Below are 15,652 nucleotides of genomic sequence, written 5' to 3'. Positions count from 1 at the left end.
AACTACGCATGACCATTCTGTTACCGTCTATATACGTTTAGTTGATGACACTTGGACTTCCTGTATCTTGTACTTCATATAATTTTGATTGGATGACTACACCTGTTCTAATGTACTTTTTGAATCAAACCTTGCCATATGGCGATAGCACACGCTTAATGCAGAATTAATTTATATAAAAAACTAGTTTATAATTAGATTGCTGAAATGGCGCCGCAATTGCGAATTTTATCTAATGTCATAGAGGTAATACCTAATATGTCTCTTAATATTTTCTATTTTTTCCTGTATTGTGACATAAACTTATTGTATAAATATTGTAATTTTTCAGCGTTTAAAAAATATAAAAGATGGTGTAACAGGTCATTTATATGGTGTTATGTATAATAACACATTAACAGTATTGACATTCAGCGTACATATAGCAGATAATGTTGAAGCCAACATAAATCATACGATGTTACAATTACATATGTCAGCAGAAGTATACCTTTGTGGTATTTTACATGTGGGTCAATGTGAAGAAAAACTTTCTGATGCGTTTCAGGTAAAAATATGTTAATTGTAATTCTGCAGAAATAGAAGAAAATATATTTATTTAATTTATTCTTTTAACGTTTACATATTATAATTGTTTAGGATATTGATATCACAGATAATCCATTATTTTTGAAGTATACACATGACAATTTAAAGATACAGGCGTATTTTTATATTCATTTAAAACTTGAACCTGTTACTGATATAAATGTCATTAATGAAAATGATATTTGTCGAGAATTTATTTATATTAGGTTAAGAGGAAGCCTGCCATTAATTGCACAAAATGATAATATAATGGAAGTGTTAGAAGAATCAAGAAAAAATGTAAGTTATTTGTGTTTTATCCAAAAAAAAAACTGTTATTATCATATTATATATACTAATTACCTTGTAACAGATTGTATCAGGAAAAGTAGGAATTCATTTTCCATCAAAAAATGCTTTCCTTTTTAACAATGAAAATATTGAGAAAGATATATCTTTAAGAGAAATTCTAGACATATCTGACTATGAAGGAAATAAAAATGTGAAAAAAGCTGTGAGAGCTATGGGAATGGAGGTATGTTTTTTAGTATCTTTTATAATATTGTCTATACCTTTGATATTCTTCAAAAAATATGTATTAATTTTATTAAATTACTAGGATGCTGTAAATGCTTATATACTTTTAAAAATATCTGGAGACAGACTTTCTGAAGAAAATGTTAAATATGCTCCAGTACTTCATTATATAAAACGTATTATATTTATATTTTTTAATATTAAATATTATATTCATATTTTTCAATATGCGATGAATGAATTCAAACAAATGTAATATTTATAATATAGGACCATTTAATAGTTTGGAATGTAATTTATTTATTGATACGCTATCATTGGTCAACCTCAATGTAAGTTCAGCAGATCTGTATGGCATATTGGTAGAATCTATGTGTCGAAGTATTAAATTGATAGAAAAATGTTTTGAAAATCAACTGCAAAAATCAGAAACATCTATAAAACTTCCAGTACCCATACATTTCAAACCTCAAGGTTTTGGGCATCTGATCACAGTAGTTTATCCAAGTGGTTATAGTGATAAAGAAACAAGTAAGATTTTCAATGTTGTGTAAAATATAAAAGTTAATACATTTATGTAATATAATATATATATATATCTGATTCAATTTCAGTGGAATATCGTGAAAATTTACATAAAATTTTGGGATTAGATATGACTAGGCCGTATTTTCGTTATGCAAATGCTGTGAAATTTGATAATGATTCAGAAACAGAGAGTATACTTAGAAATCCTCACGAAGCAATTTCGATAAATGATGGTATGTTTAATATAGTGATGATAACACATTATATTATATTACAGTATAAGTGTAGTTCTATATATTATGACGAATTTCTTAATTAGATACAATAAATGGTAATCGAAAAGTACAACTTGTACAAGGTTCATATATGTATCATCATTATATGCAAGATAATTTTGATGATAATGGTTGGGGATGTGCATATAGATCCTTACAAACCATTATTTCATGGTTCAGGTAATTTTAATTGTAGGAAATTATAAATTTTCTATCTAATTTTATTTAATTGTAAATTAATCATTACAGGTTACAAGGTTACACTGAAATACCAATACCTTCCCATCATGTAATACAGAAATGTTTAGTTAATATAGGAGACAAACCTGCAAATTTTATTAATAGTAAACAATGGATTGGCTCTACAGAAGTAGGTTTTGTACTGGAAAGTCTTTTGGATATTAGTGTTAAAATACTCTGTGCATCTACAGGCGAAGAAGTATCATCATTAGCTCCAAATCTACTACATCACTTTCAGACACAGGGTACACCAGTAATGATTGGTAATTAACTCTTCCTCTTTAATGGAAGAATAATTGTTTACTTTTTTAAATTTTATATATAAATAAATTATAGGTGGAGGAGTGTTAGCACATACAATTTTAGGAGTCAGCTATGATCAAATTACTGGAGATGTTAAATTCTTAATTTTGGACCCTCATTATACAGGTCGTGATCATTTACCAAGTATAATAAGCAAAGGTTGGTGTGGATGGAAATCAAAAGATTTTTGGAAAAAAGATGCATTTTACAACATGTGTCTTCCTCAGAGGCCAGTATGCATCTGATCATGTTAAATTAAAAATTCAATGCAAGTTATGCATAGTAACACTGGCAATGTTCAGAAATATTTATTAATTAGAGAATTCAAAATAATGTAATACATATATGTTTGAATACACAGATAATATATATTATATATAACACGTACTAGATTATATATAATATATAGATATATATCGCGTTAAAATGGACATACAACTTACACAAAATGTATATGCAAATTCTATTTTGTTATACAACTATTTCCATATAAAAGTTGGTGTGTCCATAATTGTTGAGCTGAAAAAACATTGTTATTTATATTTATTTTTACTTTATAATTGATATTAATTGCATATTGAGTGCATTTTCAATATAGTACTATAAACAAATCGGAAAACATAATATTTAATCTTAAGATACAAATAACCATTCCAATTTCCTACATTAATATTCTAAAGTAAACTGTTTCTGTATAAATTGATACTTCTATTCTAAAATTTTCTATTCTTTCATGATTAACTTTTAGTTTTTGAACAGTTCTTCTTTGTTGAAAGCAAGTAAAATATATTCTAATTTTTGCAAAAAATATTAAATACTACTGTAATAAACCTACATTTAGCTGAAATATATAAAATATCTTTTAGTTCAAATGATTCATGTACAAACTAATCTTCAACACTTTGTGAATTTGAATTAGTAAATTATCAGACATTCAAAAATGATACCTATATATTAGTCCTATATATTTCAATTAAAATATATATTTTCGAGAATATTAAAGAATTTAAATGGAGTTACATCTCTTGCACTATATTTTTCCTAAGACTTGAATATTTTCTGGTTATTTATTCCAAAAGCAAGTGCTCTTCTTTATGGGATTATCATTACAATTCCTTAAACTCAGTAGAAAATTATTAAGTTTGTCATAAATAAATTTACAAATTAAATGTTTAAACATTTATCTAAATTATTATTGCTCAAGCAAGTGTATTTGATCATTTTCTGTAGCAAAAGAGAGATGCAACTTCCTTTAATAAATTAATGAAAATTAAAAATAATTGCATTGCTAAATTTATTTTTTGAATTCCCCAACAATGAGATTCGGCATTTCAAATATTTGAATATATAAACTGAAAGTTAAATACTTTAAGTGCAAAAACACTTACAATGTTATTTCTACCAATTAGGAGATTCTAATTTTTTGTTGACATCCTTACATAATCAGAAGAATTTTCTATAGATTTTTTAGTTTATATATATAAATGCAGTTAATTGCACTACTTATATTCAACATAATTATTATACTCTTAGAAGTTATTCAATATGCATAATGTGATATTAAAATAGCATGTATCACTTGAAAAAAAGACATGCTTGTTATAATATCGTAGTTGTTATATATTATATTTCTATAGTTTTCAAACAAATTGAAAAATTTTGCAGCTATTTGTAAGTTAAGATGTACATTTTGTAACATATACATTGAATTTTTGTATAAATATATTTAAAAAAATGATTTTGTTAAAGAAAATACATAATTCCTTTTGTTATTTGACCAATATTAAGTAATGTTTTATTTTCAACACATATGTGTGTGCGCAAACACTTGTTTCAATATATAAATGAGATAAAAAGAGCTTTATTTAATATATTTGGTAATGACAATGCAACTATTATAAGCACAATTTGTTTAATATTACATTTTTCCTACAGATTTTTGTAAAATTTGTGCAAAACGATTTGTAATTAAAAGCGAAACATCTATAAATCTATCAACACAATTACTTAAGCATGTTTCTGTTCGACTGTCCAATTTGACTCCTGGCTTATCAACACACTTTTCCCAACAAATATCATTGAATTCGTGGATCTAAAATTACATTATTGATATTAAAAAATTTTTGATTATAAAACAACAGTATCAATAAAAAATCATGTTCAGTATACACAATGTTCAATAAATTAACCTCTCTAATGTGTTACAATAAATTTCAATTTCAAATAAAACAATTCATAAGTAACAAGAACAACATTTTTAGTTTCTGATTATGTCATAAGATCTACTTCACCTGAGCTTGAATCTGTGCCTTTTGCTTTTCAGCCATAAAAAACTCTTGTAATTCTGCTTCTGCCAGCTTATTGCCTTCCATAGCATCATCGGCAGCCATTGTTTGAGTATATTGTATTTCTTATAATTTTACAAAATAATTTACTCAATATTTTATAAAATCAATATTTTAATCTTTTCCGCACACACGTGGTCTTAATAATTAGATAATCACCAAAATCATTGTTTACCAGTGAGTATCTAGTATCTTATATACTTCATATAAGGTAACTCTTTTTATGACTTAAAAAATGTTACTACGTAACTACGTAGTACTATGTAACTACTAGTAACTAGTAACATTTCCTGTTATGATAAGTACAATATTTAATTAAAATAGTCAATAATATGAGATACTAAATACAAAAAAAATGCATTCGAACTATAACAATAAATATCTAATATTTTAAACTATGATAAAATACAGTATATTATATTTAAAATATAAATATTTATAACATGATTATACAATAGAATTAATTTTAGATTATCTTTGCGATAGTAGTTTTAAAGATCTAAAAGACTTATTTAAATAATTCATGTAATTTTTTACTAAAATGTACAAAAAGTTAGTAACAAGTATAAGTATTTATTGCTCCATCCGTATATATACTTATATCCGTATATAAGTACAATAATATTTCAACAATTGATAAAATATGCAAAAAGAATCATAGTATTATTTAGAGAGTTGAGTTCTTCCTTTTTCCTTTTCCGTGTTCGCCTCCTTACTTTCTTTTTTTGAAAATTTCTCTCTCGTATATCCTACTGTACTTGTGCTATATTTCTATATTTCTATGTTCATGACTGTATGCTTTGGCATTAAGTTCTTCCTTTAGCATCTCTTCTATCTCCTCCTCTAGTTGCTTCCCCACTTCTAGACCGTTGGATCATTCAAAAAGTTAATAGACATAAAGTGTTCTTTAACGAAAAAGATAACATTTTTATTGTATTAATACATGTATATGTTTGTGATTTTTTCATAAGTTTGTTTTCAGTAAAGCGAAGCCTTCGCATTTTCATAAAAAAAGGAATTAGTTTTCAATTTTGTTATTATATCGAAAAATTTTATAAAAAGTTCCTGATGAAGTTACTACGATATTATATTATGATTCACGATGCTAAATATTTGACAATAACAATGCCATTTAATAGTTATAAGAATGAACGCCAGATACAAATAGATATTAAGACTTTAATGATCTTATGTCCTCCTTGGAATATTTATTTCTTGCGATTATATCTTGTTCGTTCGTATGTTTGACTTGCTTATTATTTTTCCGATTATCTGGTATACTATTTTGAAATAAATCTATGTATGGCAAATACGTTTCATTTTACTTCCTATATAATATAAAATATGGTTAGCTATGAATATATTTACGATACAAATAATTTCAATATATGACATATACACACGTATATATATATTATAAAACCTGATGAAAAAAATAAATTTGAGAATTCATGCACAGCAATTTATAATAAAAAGTCATCTATAAATCAATACATTTATTTGAGCCGTGAAAAATTATGTAAAAAGATATTGTAGATTTAGTAAGATTTGCATAATACATACATACGTGTATTACTAAAAGAATTCTGTATGAAAAAGGAGCATTATAGCTTAAAATTTGAATTCCGTCATAGTCGTTAATATTTGATTAATCATCGAGTCACGCCAGATGTACGAGCCAGATATCTACGGGCCCGTAGCCAAATACTATTTCACTATTCAACTATGAGCGAGAATCTACAGTCCAGCACATCACGTGCAATTGATTATACTACCCGTGGATACGGCCCTGAATGCCGGCAAGGCTGCTAGCCGGCGCGGAACGTAGCGGCGCTGCATTTCAGGAACCGTCGTTGACGGCGTCATTGCATCTCCACCGTAGTTGAGTTGTTGCGTTCTAACGATCATATTCCCTTGAGAGAGAGCAACCGGACGGAGTGGCACCGTATCCTCTAAAGGCACACGTTGGTACCGTCAACGTGACGGGTGGTGTGTGCGCGCGTATTTATTTGATTTGTATGACCATTGACAATGACCACGACCATGGAGGACTATTATGACGGTTCCCGGACATTTTCCTGGCTCGCTGATTTCATCGACGTGCCGATCGATCAGGTGAGAAATTCATCCGAAATTTATATCTCTTTCTGATTTTCTCACGGGCATCCACCTCTCTTATTTACCTTTCTACCACTCAAAAGGAGGGCGCATCGATCGAATTTTAGACTATTATGGATATATGTTGTTTTTATTGAGTAAGTATCCTTCTTGCTATTGACCTTGTTTTATATTGTGTATACACTTGACGATGGATTTCATAATGTCAAGGTTAGGGTTCGTTACACTCGCAACCGACGTTTTTGAGATAGCAATATTACGAGCTATGTATATTTTCTGGTTATCTTCTGCATAAAACGATTTGGAATACGTTTGTTAGATAGTCTGAACAACAATATTGTGACCGCTGGTTTTATGATTCGAAGGGTTAACTATTCGTTAATAAGTTCTCTATGCTGTATTTTATATGGTATACGTGCACGGAATTGATATAAATATCTTCAGTAAGAACTATTTATTGTCTCCGTACGTTACATATTTTAGTACGTTTTGTACTACGTTTACTGCATTTTTGTATTGTTTTATGTTCCTGTCCTATTACATCATAGGCACATTCTGATGCAATTTCTTTTTCCTACACGGGTTAATTCTATCTAGGAGTGTATCTTATCGAACGCTGGTTGTGAAAGTGAGAAAAAGATCCATTTACTATGTTCGTAGCATACGTCTATCACATAATTTAGCATTGAAAAATGTACGAGATATATAAATATGGTACGACAAGAATCTTAAAAATAGCCTCTCTCGGATATAGTGTGTTTTGTATAAATGTTTCGACGTTTAATCTAACCACAATGCGAGCATGCAATTTCTATGTGCTTCGATCCCTCGATAAGATCAAGTTCGTACACGGTCTGAAGGTGTTACAGCGATGTGAATATCGATACTGTTAAAGGTCTCGCAGAGCGATGAGGTTATCATTAAAAGCTGCGGGTGAAGTCACGCATAGAAGTCACGAACTTCGAAGAAATTTCGTGAAAGTAAGTGCCAACGTACCACGAAATATGTCATTCTGTAAATAGAATGACCGGTGAGTGTATTCAGGGAGGGACAATCTGTGCTATACGAGTTTTACATCAGATGCAACAGTTGGGAAAAATCGAATGCAACGTGGACTAATTCCACATAAGCAGCGAACGTGCGAACATTCACCGTGCACTGATTACTTAAATAGTAAACATTTGACTTTCGGGGAAAGTAAAATTCGATAGTAGTAAAATTTGCGGAACGTGTGTAAACGAAATGTTCATGATATAAGGATTATTTATAGATACGAATATTCGTATATAATAAAGTAAATGAAACCAGTAGTGATTACTAAATTTATAAAGTTATGATGAGAGCACTTAATTTATAAAATTCACGCAAACATGTAATTTATGATTATTTATCATTATTTGCTCATTATTTATAATTGCGTATTAAGTAATTATTACCGATTTCAATTATATTACTTTGCAAAAGATACTAAATTATTATTACTAATACTCTTTTAATATTTTGATAATCGTATTGAACCAACATATCAGTTATATCGTATCAGTCAGATTAAATAGTATTCATTCGTAAGTACTTCATGAAATTGACACGTGTAAATAAATCGAAAGAGTGTTAGTCAGGCTATCGTTTTTTGCTGGTTGAACGATAGTAATTGTATCCTGAAAATTGCCGTGCAGTAACAAGCAGCGGGTGCAATTTCACAGCCGTTGAGTGGTTCGAAAGGAGCCGTTTCAAACGAACCGTTTCTTGGCATTACTTTTAGCGGACCACTTTTTTCCATTATTTTCATTCACGGTGTGTTAAAAGCAGTTAATTTATAGCATGCGAATTTCGAACGAATAGATATAATGTTCCCACTACGACAAGCGGAATAGTTGTGAATAAGTAGGATATAGAGATAACCTTACCTAAATTTACGTTGTAAGGTTAATGACGTTATTACCATTTTCTTTTACAATTAGATCCTATCATTTAATATGTCCTTTCAATTAATAGCGTCTTCATAATGATAATCATTTTTATTTCGATAATTTCTGCAAATTTACAGTTATTACCAAGTATCTATATCAAATTATCAATATTGCTCTGCGATGAAATATGTAAGTATTCAGAATTGATAGGAATATATGCAAATTTCGATTGTTTATATGTACATATATATATCTGATTGTTCGTATTCTCCGTGAATTGAGCTTATGCAAATCATGTTTACAGGGAAATAGTGCTCCAAAATAATTCAAATTATGTAAATGTGAATATTTAGTCATGAAAGTGAAAAAAAGAGAATGAGGTACGCTATCGGGATCTGTATTCATATAAGCTGATGTCGTAACCTGTCGTCGATGCTTTTTAATTTTAGAGCTGCGTGAGATACGTGAACGTCATCGATTGGAAGCAGTGCAATTCGATGCAAGGAACGTATAAGAAGAAGTGGGTTTATCGTGTGCTGAGCTCACAGCTTGATCGCTACATTTTTCCAATTGCACTTTTAATTAATTCGGTGAATTTCCATCAGTCGATCCATTCATTTATGATATTAATCATTAATACTGAATGAATTTTAATACAGTACAAATAATAGAGCCAGAACCATTTTTCACAATTGAAAGTGAAATTGCAAGCTTTTTAAGTTTAATTTTTCAGTATTAACTTTTAAAAGTTATTATCGGAAGAAATTTATGCTATCATAGATGAAAGATTCCACACCATTATATTTTTTTATTCTAGAAATTAATAAAGTTAAACAAATTTAATTAAATCTTTTTATTATTATTTAATAATAAGCAAACGATAGGAAAGTTATATTGTTAATGGTTACAAATAACATCGTAATAATATCGAAACAAAATCTGGATGGAAAGAAATTTTACGAGTTGTATAACAGTAAAATGAGTTTAATAATGAAGCAAATGAATATTTGCAAGTAAATCTTACAAATTACAAGTCATTTAATTGTTATATTTAATCACAAAATAGAAATCTATCACTTGTAACTCTTTAATTTAACTTGACATAATTTGTAACTTGTTAATTTATTAATATTATTATATAGTTGATGAATTATTGCGCGAAGGACGGTTCATTTTCATCTATTCACGATTCGGTAAAAATTATTATTAGTAATTTCTATTACTTTCACCAACAAGACTATAATCATATACAAACTTTTCCTTTTTAACGAAAGATAAATATCTTTGGATTTTTATTTAACATAGTAACGGCATTATCCTTCAGTGATTTTTTTAAAATTATAACAAAAGTATACTTGAGAGAACTCTTAAGAAAGAAAAACTCTTATTCTCAGTGTTAAATTATAAGGTCCATTTCATTTTGTCACCTGAAAATATATGTCTTTCTACTTGTTAGTTATCGTACAACCAATAGCTGAAAGTAATGTACAAGAGGGCCCAGAACTATTTTCAATGATTATAAAAGAATTTCAAAGAGCTACGTTTAAATACACTGATCATACTATTCGTGCAAGGCTATTATAAAAAGAGGAGAAAGAAAGAAATAAGAAATATGCAATTGTTTTTCCACAACTATTTGGTAACTATGCAACAATAACTGTATATGATTCATTCGCTATCGGCTGACAATGAGCTCAACAAGGTGACCCTGTTTCGTAGTTGCTAATTCTACTGATTCGTTCTCAATGTAGCGAGGAACAGGATTTAACTTCAATGTTGTGTGGAGGTGTGATCGAGGAACTATTATATAACACGCTTTACGATCGGTTCTTGCTAAAGAATACATTGCGAACTAAAGTTGTAAATGTTATAACGCGTCTAGAAAAATGCAGAAGAGAACCCGACCGTTCTCTATTTTTGGAAGCAACGTGAGTTGGTTCCCGTTTCGTTCCCATTAACTTTTAGTCATCCACAAAAAGACGACGTTCTTTAGGTGTTCCGTTATTGTACATAGAATTACGTATTAGCGATACTGCGAAAAACACGTTCATCTGGTTTGGTTTATATCTCTTTCTTCATCCAAGACTGTATCGCGATTATTATGCGAGCATATATTTGTATCCAGGAACATTTTTCGAAATACTTTATCATTTCCCGATATCGTTTTCTCAGAAAATACGTTATATTGAAAAAAGATTTCTTCCTTTGATACCAGCGATATTTGAACAATTTTAGTCACAGTTGTTAAATACTGAATATCCTAAATTAAGGTTCCTTTGGCTGATATCGATAACATGTCTCGAATGATTGACAAATCGGTGACTCATTAATTCTCTGGCCCAATTTTGGTTGCCTTTTTTAGAATACGATTGTCTTAGAGATAACAATTATTTTTTTAATTAATAGCATTCTTATTAAAAATTGATCCCTTGATAGTCACTTTGGTTAACATAATTAACCTTCTTAAAACTCTTGTATTTCCTACATTTTGTTCAGAAAAATTGATCCTTATTAATTAGATATTAACGATAAAGATATATCCCTTCGATTAGTTTCATAAGCGAGGTACAATGCACAGAAACATGAAACCGATTTTACGAAAAATAAATATATTTATCGTTTAGATAATTTAATAACTTATTAAAGTATAATGTTGTATATACGTAATGATTGTAAATTCAACACTTTCAACTGAGTTGATAAATAGTAAAGTAAGAATATGTATACACGTAGATCTAAATCTTAGTATTGAATATTTAGATCGACTAATATTTTTTACTTTATTTACTCTACGACTTTATTTAATTGACGCAATTCAGACGATTATATCGCGTAACACAAGGTATTTAACTGATAAATAATATCGTTCTACGAACTTATTTATTTTCGTATCAGTTCCACATAAACCGTTATCACATGCCAAAGTTAAAATAGCGAAATCGCGATTGCGTATTTTTTCAGCATCATGATTTGAAAGATATTCATTGATGATGATTTATTTTATTTGTATAATGAATGAAATAATTCTGTAATAGTAATAGTATCTGTATGATTTATTATGTATATAATTTGAATAACAAACAATCTGAGTGAGTAATTATCAAACTGACGTCATCTTGACATTAATGGTCATTCCTTGATAAATAAACGGTTGTTGCATATGAAGTAGGAAAAGTGAGTTTGATCACTGAATAGCAGAATAGTAGTTACAATATGCCTTTTATATTACTTATTAAAATACATGTTCAGTGTTTTTCAGTTTTGAGTATTTTCCACATATACACATAGTTATATTGCATATAGTTTCAGTAGATAAATTTGTTAATTTTTTTAATTTAAAATTTGTAAACGTGTTATCGTGATATCGATTACAAATGTTTATTATATCATTTTCAACATCATGCAATGAATTTTAAATTGTACAGACTATATAGATTATTCTAATCATTGCTTGTGTGAGATCTATGTGTAAGTATATCTTGAAATACAGTGTAACGTTCAACGCACTGGAAATTTTATATCTTGAACTGTAAACGTAAGAAAGTACATTTGAAAAATATATTTGCTGAAAAATATTTGTAAATAGTTACGTTCTCTGTTGCTCTATAAAAGATATACGAATGATTTTTATATGTACCGTGGGTATAAATTTATGATACAAGTAAAACAAGACAGACTGGATAGATAAATATAAAACGAAAATCAAAAATAACAAAATTACGTTGGAGGTATTTTTTTAAGAAAGTCGAATTTAAGAGCTTATCAAGTATACATATACACGTGTATTTGAACAATTCTTAGATATACAGAAATAGGCAATTGACAATAAGTTATTTTATATACCAATATAAGAAAAAAGTGTAGAATAACAATTTCTCATTGGAGCCTCAGGGTGCTTTGGTTTGTCGAAAATAAAATTTCAATGTGTTTGGTCAAGAAATTTTCAAATTTAATTTTCTCGAATACGAGACGTTAGATAAAAAAAAATTTTATTCTATATTTTCGACATATCTTAGTATGCAAAGTATAGAGTAGCTTCCTGCCAATTGTCTTTTTTTATCCAGTTAGAAATTAGTCAAATACACGTTTACTTGCCAAGTTTTCAATATTCGATGTTCTTAAAAATAAAACTAACGCAATTTTGTTATTCCTGATTTTCATCTTGTTTTAAGTAATAAAATTTTCTTGATTTTACCTGCGTACCACGAATTTATACTCATGGTATATGTATTGACTAAAAAAGCAGTTAATGAAAGGTAACTTAACATAAAACTGCATGCAGTTAATCGTATTACGATTTGAAATAAAAAGCTGACCTTGCAAAAAAATACTCGTGAAGCATAGTTTGCGTCGTGTAACTACGAAGAAACGAGCAGAGATCATTGGCCTCCGACGAACCGAGTATCGCGTTCAGCGTGATCTATTCATCTTGGACCCTCATGGCGAAATAAATCGTCATTGATACTAAGTAAATTAGTTTGAGAGCCGCATGCAAAGTGCACGGAAATTATTAATCAACATAATGCTTGTTTTCCATATGAACGCATCTATGTAAATTAATGTATATTCATTTATACATAAGGTGTACAAGTGATTAGTTTTGACAGTGGTAACTTCCTTTTTCATTATGGCTTATGCTATAGGGTTTATTTTCATTAAGCTTGTGTAGTTTATTATTGTGGAGTTCGTACTAACATCTATATTCGAAATAATCGACTAAATTTTTAGAATAAGGATGTCTGGATAATTATAATAAAAGCTAATTTTGGGAAATAATTAGGAAGTAATCATATTTTAAAGTCAAGAAAAGTTTTGATCGTATAATGTTGAAAAGTATATAAGATAACATGTAACAGTTAGCGTTTTAATGGATCGCTCTCTGGAAAGACAATCCCTGTTACATCGCTCGAGAAAGAAAAGATTATTTATGCGAAGAACACTCATTTCTATAAATTTATTCAGCGTGTAAATGAATTAACACTCGTTTCACATTCGTTTTTATGTCCATGATTTGTATTGAATCGGAAACAATTCTTTCACGTTTATTGCAATTAAAATATTCCAACACAAAACTACATTTTAACACTATTCGTTTCTAGTCGCACTATTTCAAAATACAATATTCCATTTGACAACAGATGACAAGGAGAAATATAAGCGTCTTTAACCATGTTAGAAATAAAGTAGCATCGATGTCCGTATCGTTGAAAACACATGACAGTCATTTTATAAGATTAATCGTCAACGCTTGAAGATCGACAAATTGTTTCGTGTTTATCATTTCTACGTGAGAAATCAAGATGATTTTCTCGTACCTTCTTTTCAGAGTTGGAGTCGTCATCGTACTAACTATAAGTAAGGATTTCCTAGTTGTACGTTTCTTCTCCAACAAACCTCTAATTGCACGGTATTTGGAAATCTAGATCTACCTGATGCTGTATTTTGTTAGCTGAGACAAGAAAGAACTAACTGTTCGCAGTCTCCATTCATCTTCGCGCAAGAACATCAGATACCGTTGCGTCACTCAAGTTACAGTTACGTCCAAGAATGTAGTTTAAACGTGTTTTGTACGTACGTGTGTTCAAGTTTAAATACCGTTACATCAATTGATTTCCCTTATCGCCATTCTAACCCATTTCCATCTCTGCGAAATAGTGGATGAAAATGATAGAAGAAAGGAGAAAGTGAGTTCGCGTATAAAAAAAAAATCTGTGAAGACAGTAGTCTCATTGTATCGGTTGGTGTTTCATTGTTTTTTAAGAAACGACGTGAACTAGTTTCGTACAACCTCTTGATTATTTCTGAGATGTTGAATTTTGCCAGCACTCTTGTTCTAGATTTCTTCAATTTGGTCATTTGTGAACAGGTCCCTCTAAACTCTAATTAGGGCTTGGAGGACCAATTCAGCCATTCAGGGAGTTGATGAACTGTTTCTCCATAAGTGTCGAAACAGCTACTACCTACGGTACAACTTGAAAGAGGAGTAATTTGCTATTGCGCAAATGGGAAATTTTATACTAATGAAATGGAAAAGATAATTTCGAAGAGAGTATAATTATTTTAACATGGCAGTTTAAGAATAACACAGTGTTATAAGAATTATACAAGTTCATAACGTTTGTTGTAAATGTGTAAATTTGTGTATAATAAGCGTATTTTCCCTATGCATTATATATTCTACCAATGCGTTAACTGCTACGGGAGTCACTAAACATTAGACTATGAACAATATCCCATGACTTTGACGCCATGTCTGTATTTCGATTCTGCGAATAAGATGTAATAAAAATTTATGTAATGCACAACACATTTTTAAATGTATAATCTGGTCACATAAAAATAAGACTAGAATGCGAATCGTGGTCAGTTCTAAGTTATAAATTCCCCCTTCCTCGTCGGAGTTCTGTTTTGAAACACAATTTTATTTCGGCAGCTACGCGGAAACGAAAAGTTAATTGATCCAATTAACAGCAGATTTTCTATTCGGACATCGTCTTATTTAAACAGATCGCACAAACAATTTTATTATTTTTAACAGAGTGTATAAGCGAATAAAAGGTCGCTGATGTACCAGAATGTCACGAATGAAAATGTTTCAATGATCGTATTAACATGTGGTATCACGACATTTGATAGTAGATATGCGTGCGCAGAATTCGCGCTCTATAATCGGTTAATCACGAAAGTTGGTCTAACGAGCCTGAAGGAAAATCTGCACGTGATCTCAGAATCAGTCACATAAGTGATCTCTCAGCTGGTCGCGTTATCGCATTTCATCGGCCACGGACAAACGTTATTCGTCACTGGTGGCTTTCTTAGCGGACGAAAT

At 29.7% G+C, this 15,652-nt stretch overlaps 3 protein-coding genes across 4 annotated transcripts in view; 2 read left to right on the top strand and 1 right to left on the bottom strand.

Annotated features, from left to right (window-relative positions):
• Positions 1-31: 31 nt before the first annotated feature.
• LOC126915503 (ufm1-specific protease 2) lies at positions 32-4,456 on the top strand. Its single transcript, XM_050720220.1, has 10 exons — positions 32-246; positions 332-547; positions 640-867; positions 941-1,102; positions 1,187-1,280; positions 1,375-1,635; positions 1,719-1,865; positions 1,952-2,087; positions 2,157-2,410; positions 2,484-4,456. The coding sequence occupies exons 1-10, from the start codon at positions 208-210 to the stop codon at positions 2,693-2,695; spliced, it is 1,749 nt and encodes a 582-aa protein (XP_050576177.1). The 5' UTR covers positions 32-207; the 3' UTR covers positions 2,696-4,456.
• LOC126915521 (mitochondrial import inner membrane translocase subunit Tim8) lies at positions 4,292-5,029 on the bottom strand. Its single transcript, XM_050720267.1, has 2 exons — positions 4,742-5,029; positions 4,292-4,542 (listed from the first exon to the last, which is right to left on the bottom strand). The coding sequence occupies exons 1-2, from the start codon at positions 4,838-4,840 to the stop codon at positions 4,369-4,371; spliced, it is 273 nt and encodes a 90-aa protein (XP_050576224.1). The 5' UTR covers positions 4,841-5,029; the 3' UTR covers positions 4,292-4,368.
• Positions 5,030-6,605: 1,576 nt separating this feature from the next.
• Positions 6,606-15,652, top strand: part of LOC126915505 (lysophospholipid acyltransferase 6) — a 32,618-nt gene continuing 23,571 nt past the window's right edge. Inside the window, exon 1 of one of the 2 annotated variants that reach the window (XM_050720223.1) lies at positions 6,606-6,910. In XM_050720223.1, the coding sequence (XP_050576180.1) occupies positions 6,852-6,910 (59 nt within the window). In that variant the 5' untranslated portion in view covers positions 6,606-6,851. The remainder of the gene's footprint in view (positions 6,911-15,652) is intronic. The other variant, XM_050720222.1, reaches the window with a different exon arrangement.

Source organism: Bombus affinis, chromosome 4 (assembly GCF_024516045.1).
Source record: "Bombus affinis isolate iyBomAffi1 chromosome 4, iyBomAffi1.2, whole genome shotgun sequence".
Lineage (NCBI taxonomy): Eukaryota > Metazoa > Arthropoda > Insecta > Hymenoptera > Apidae > Bombus > Bombus affinis.
The sequence above is the reverse complement of the archived record's forward strand: the minus strand, read 5'-3'. Positions and strand labels throughout refer to the sequence as shown.

Coding starts and splice junctions, on each gene's coding strand:
- LOC126915503 (XM_050720220.1), top strand. CDS start 208: ATGGCGCCGCAATTGCGAATTTTATCTAATGTCATAGAG. Junction 548..639: donor AACTTTCTGATGCGTTTCAG/GTAAAAATATGT, acceptor ATAATTGTTTAG/GATATTGATATCACAGATAA. Junction 1,103..1,186: donor TGAGAGCTATGGGAATGGAG/GTATGTTTTTTA, acceptor TTAAATTACTAG/GATGCTGTAAATGCTTATAT.
- LOC126915521 (XM_050720267.1), bottom strand. CDS start 4,840: ATGGCTGCCGATGATGCTATGGAAGGCAATAAGCTGGCAGAAGCAGAA. Junction 4,543..4,741: donor AGGCACAGATTCAAGCTCAG/GTGAAGTAGATC, acceptor ATGTAATTTTAG/ATCCACGAATTCAATGATAT.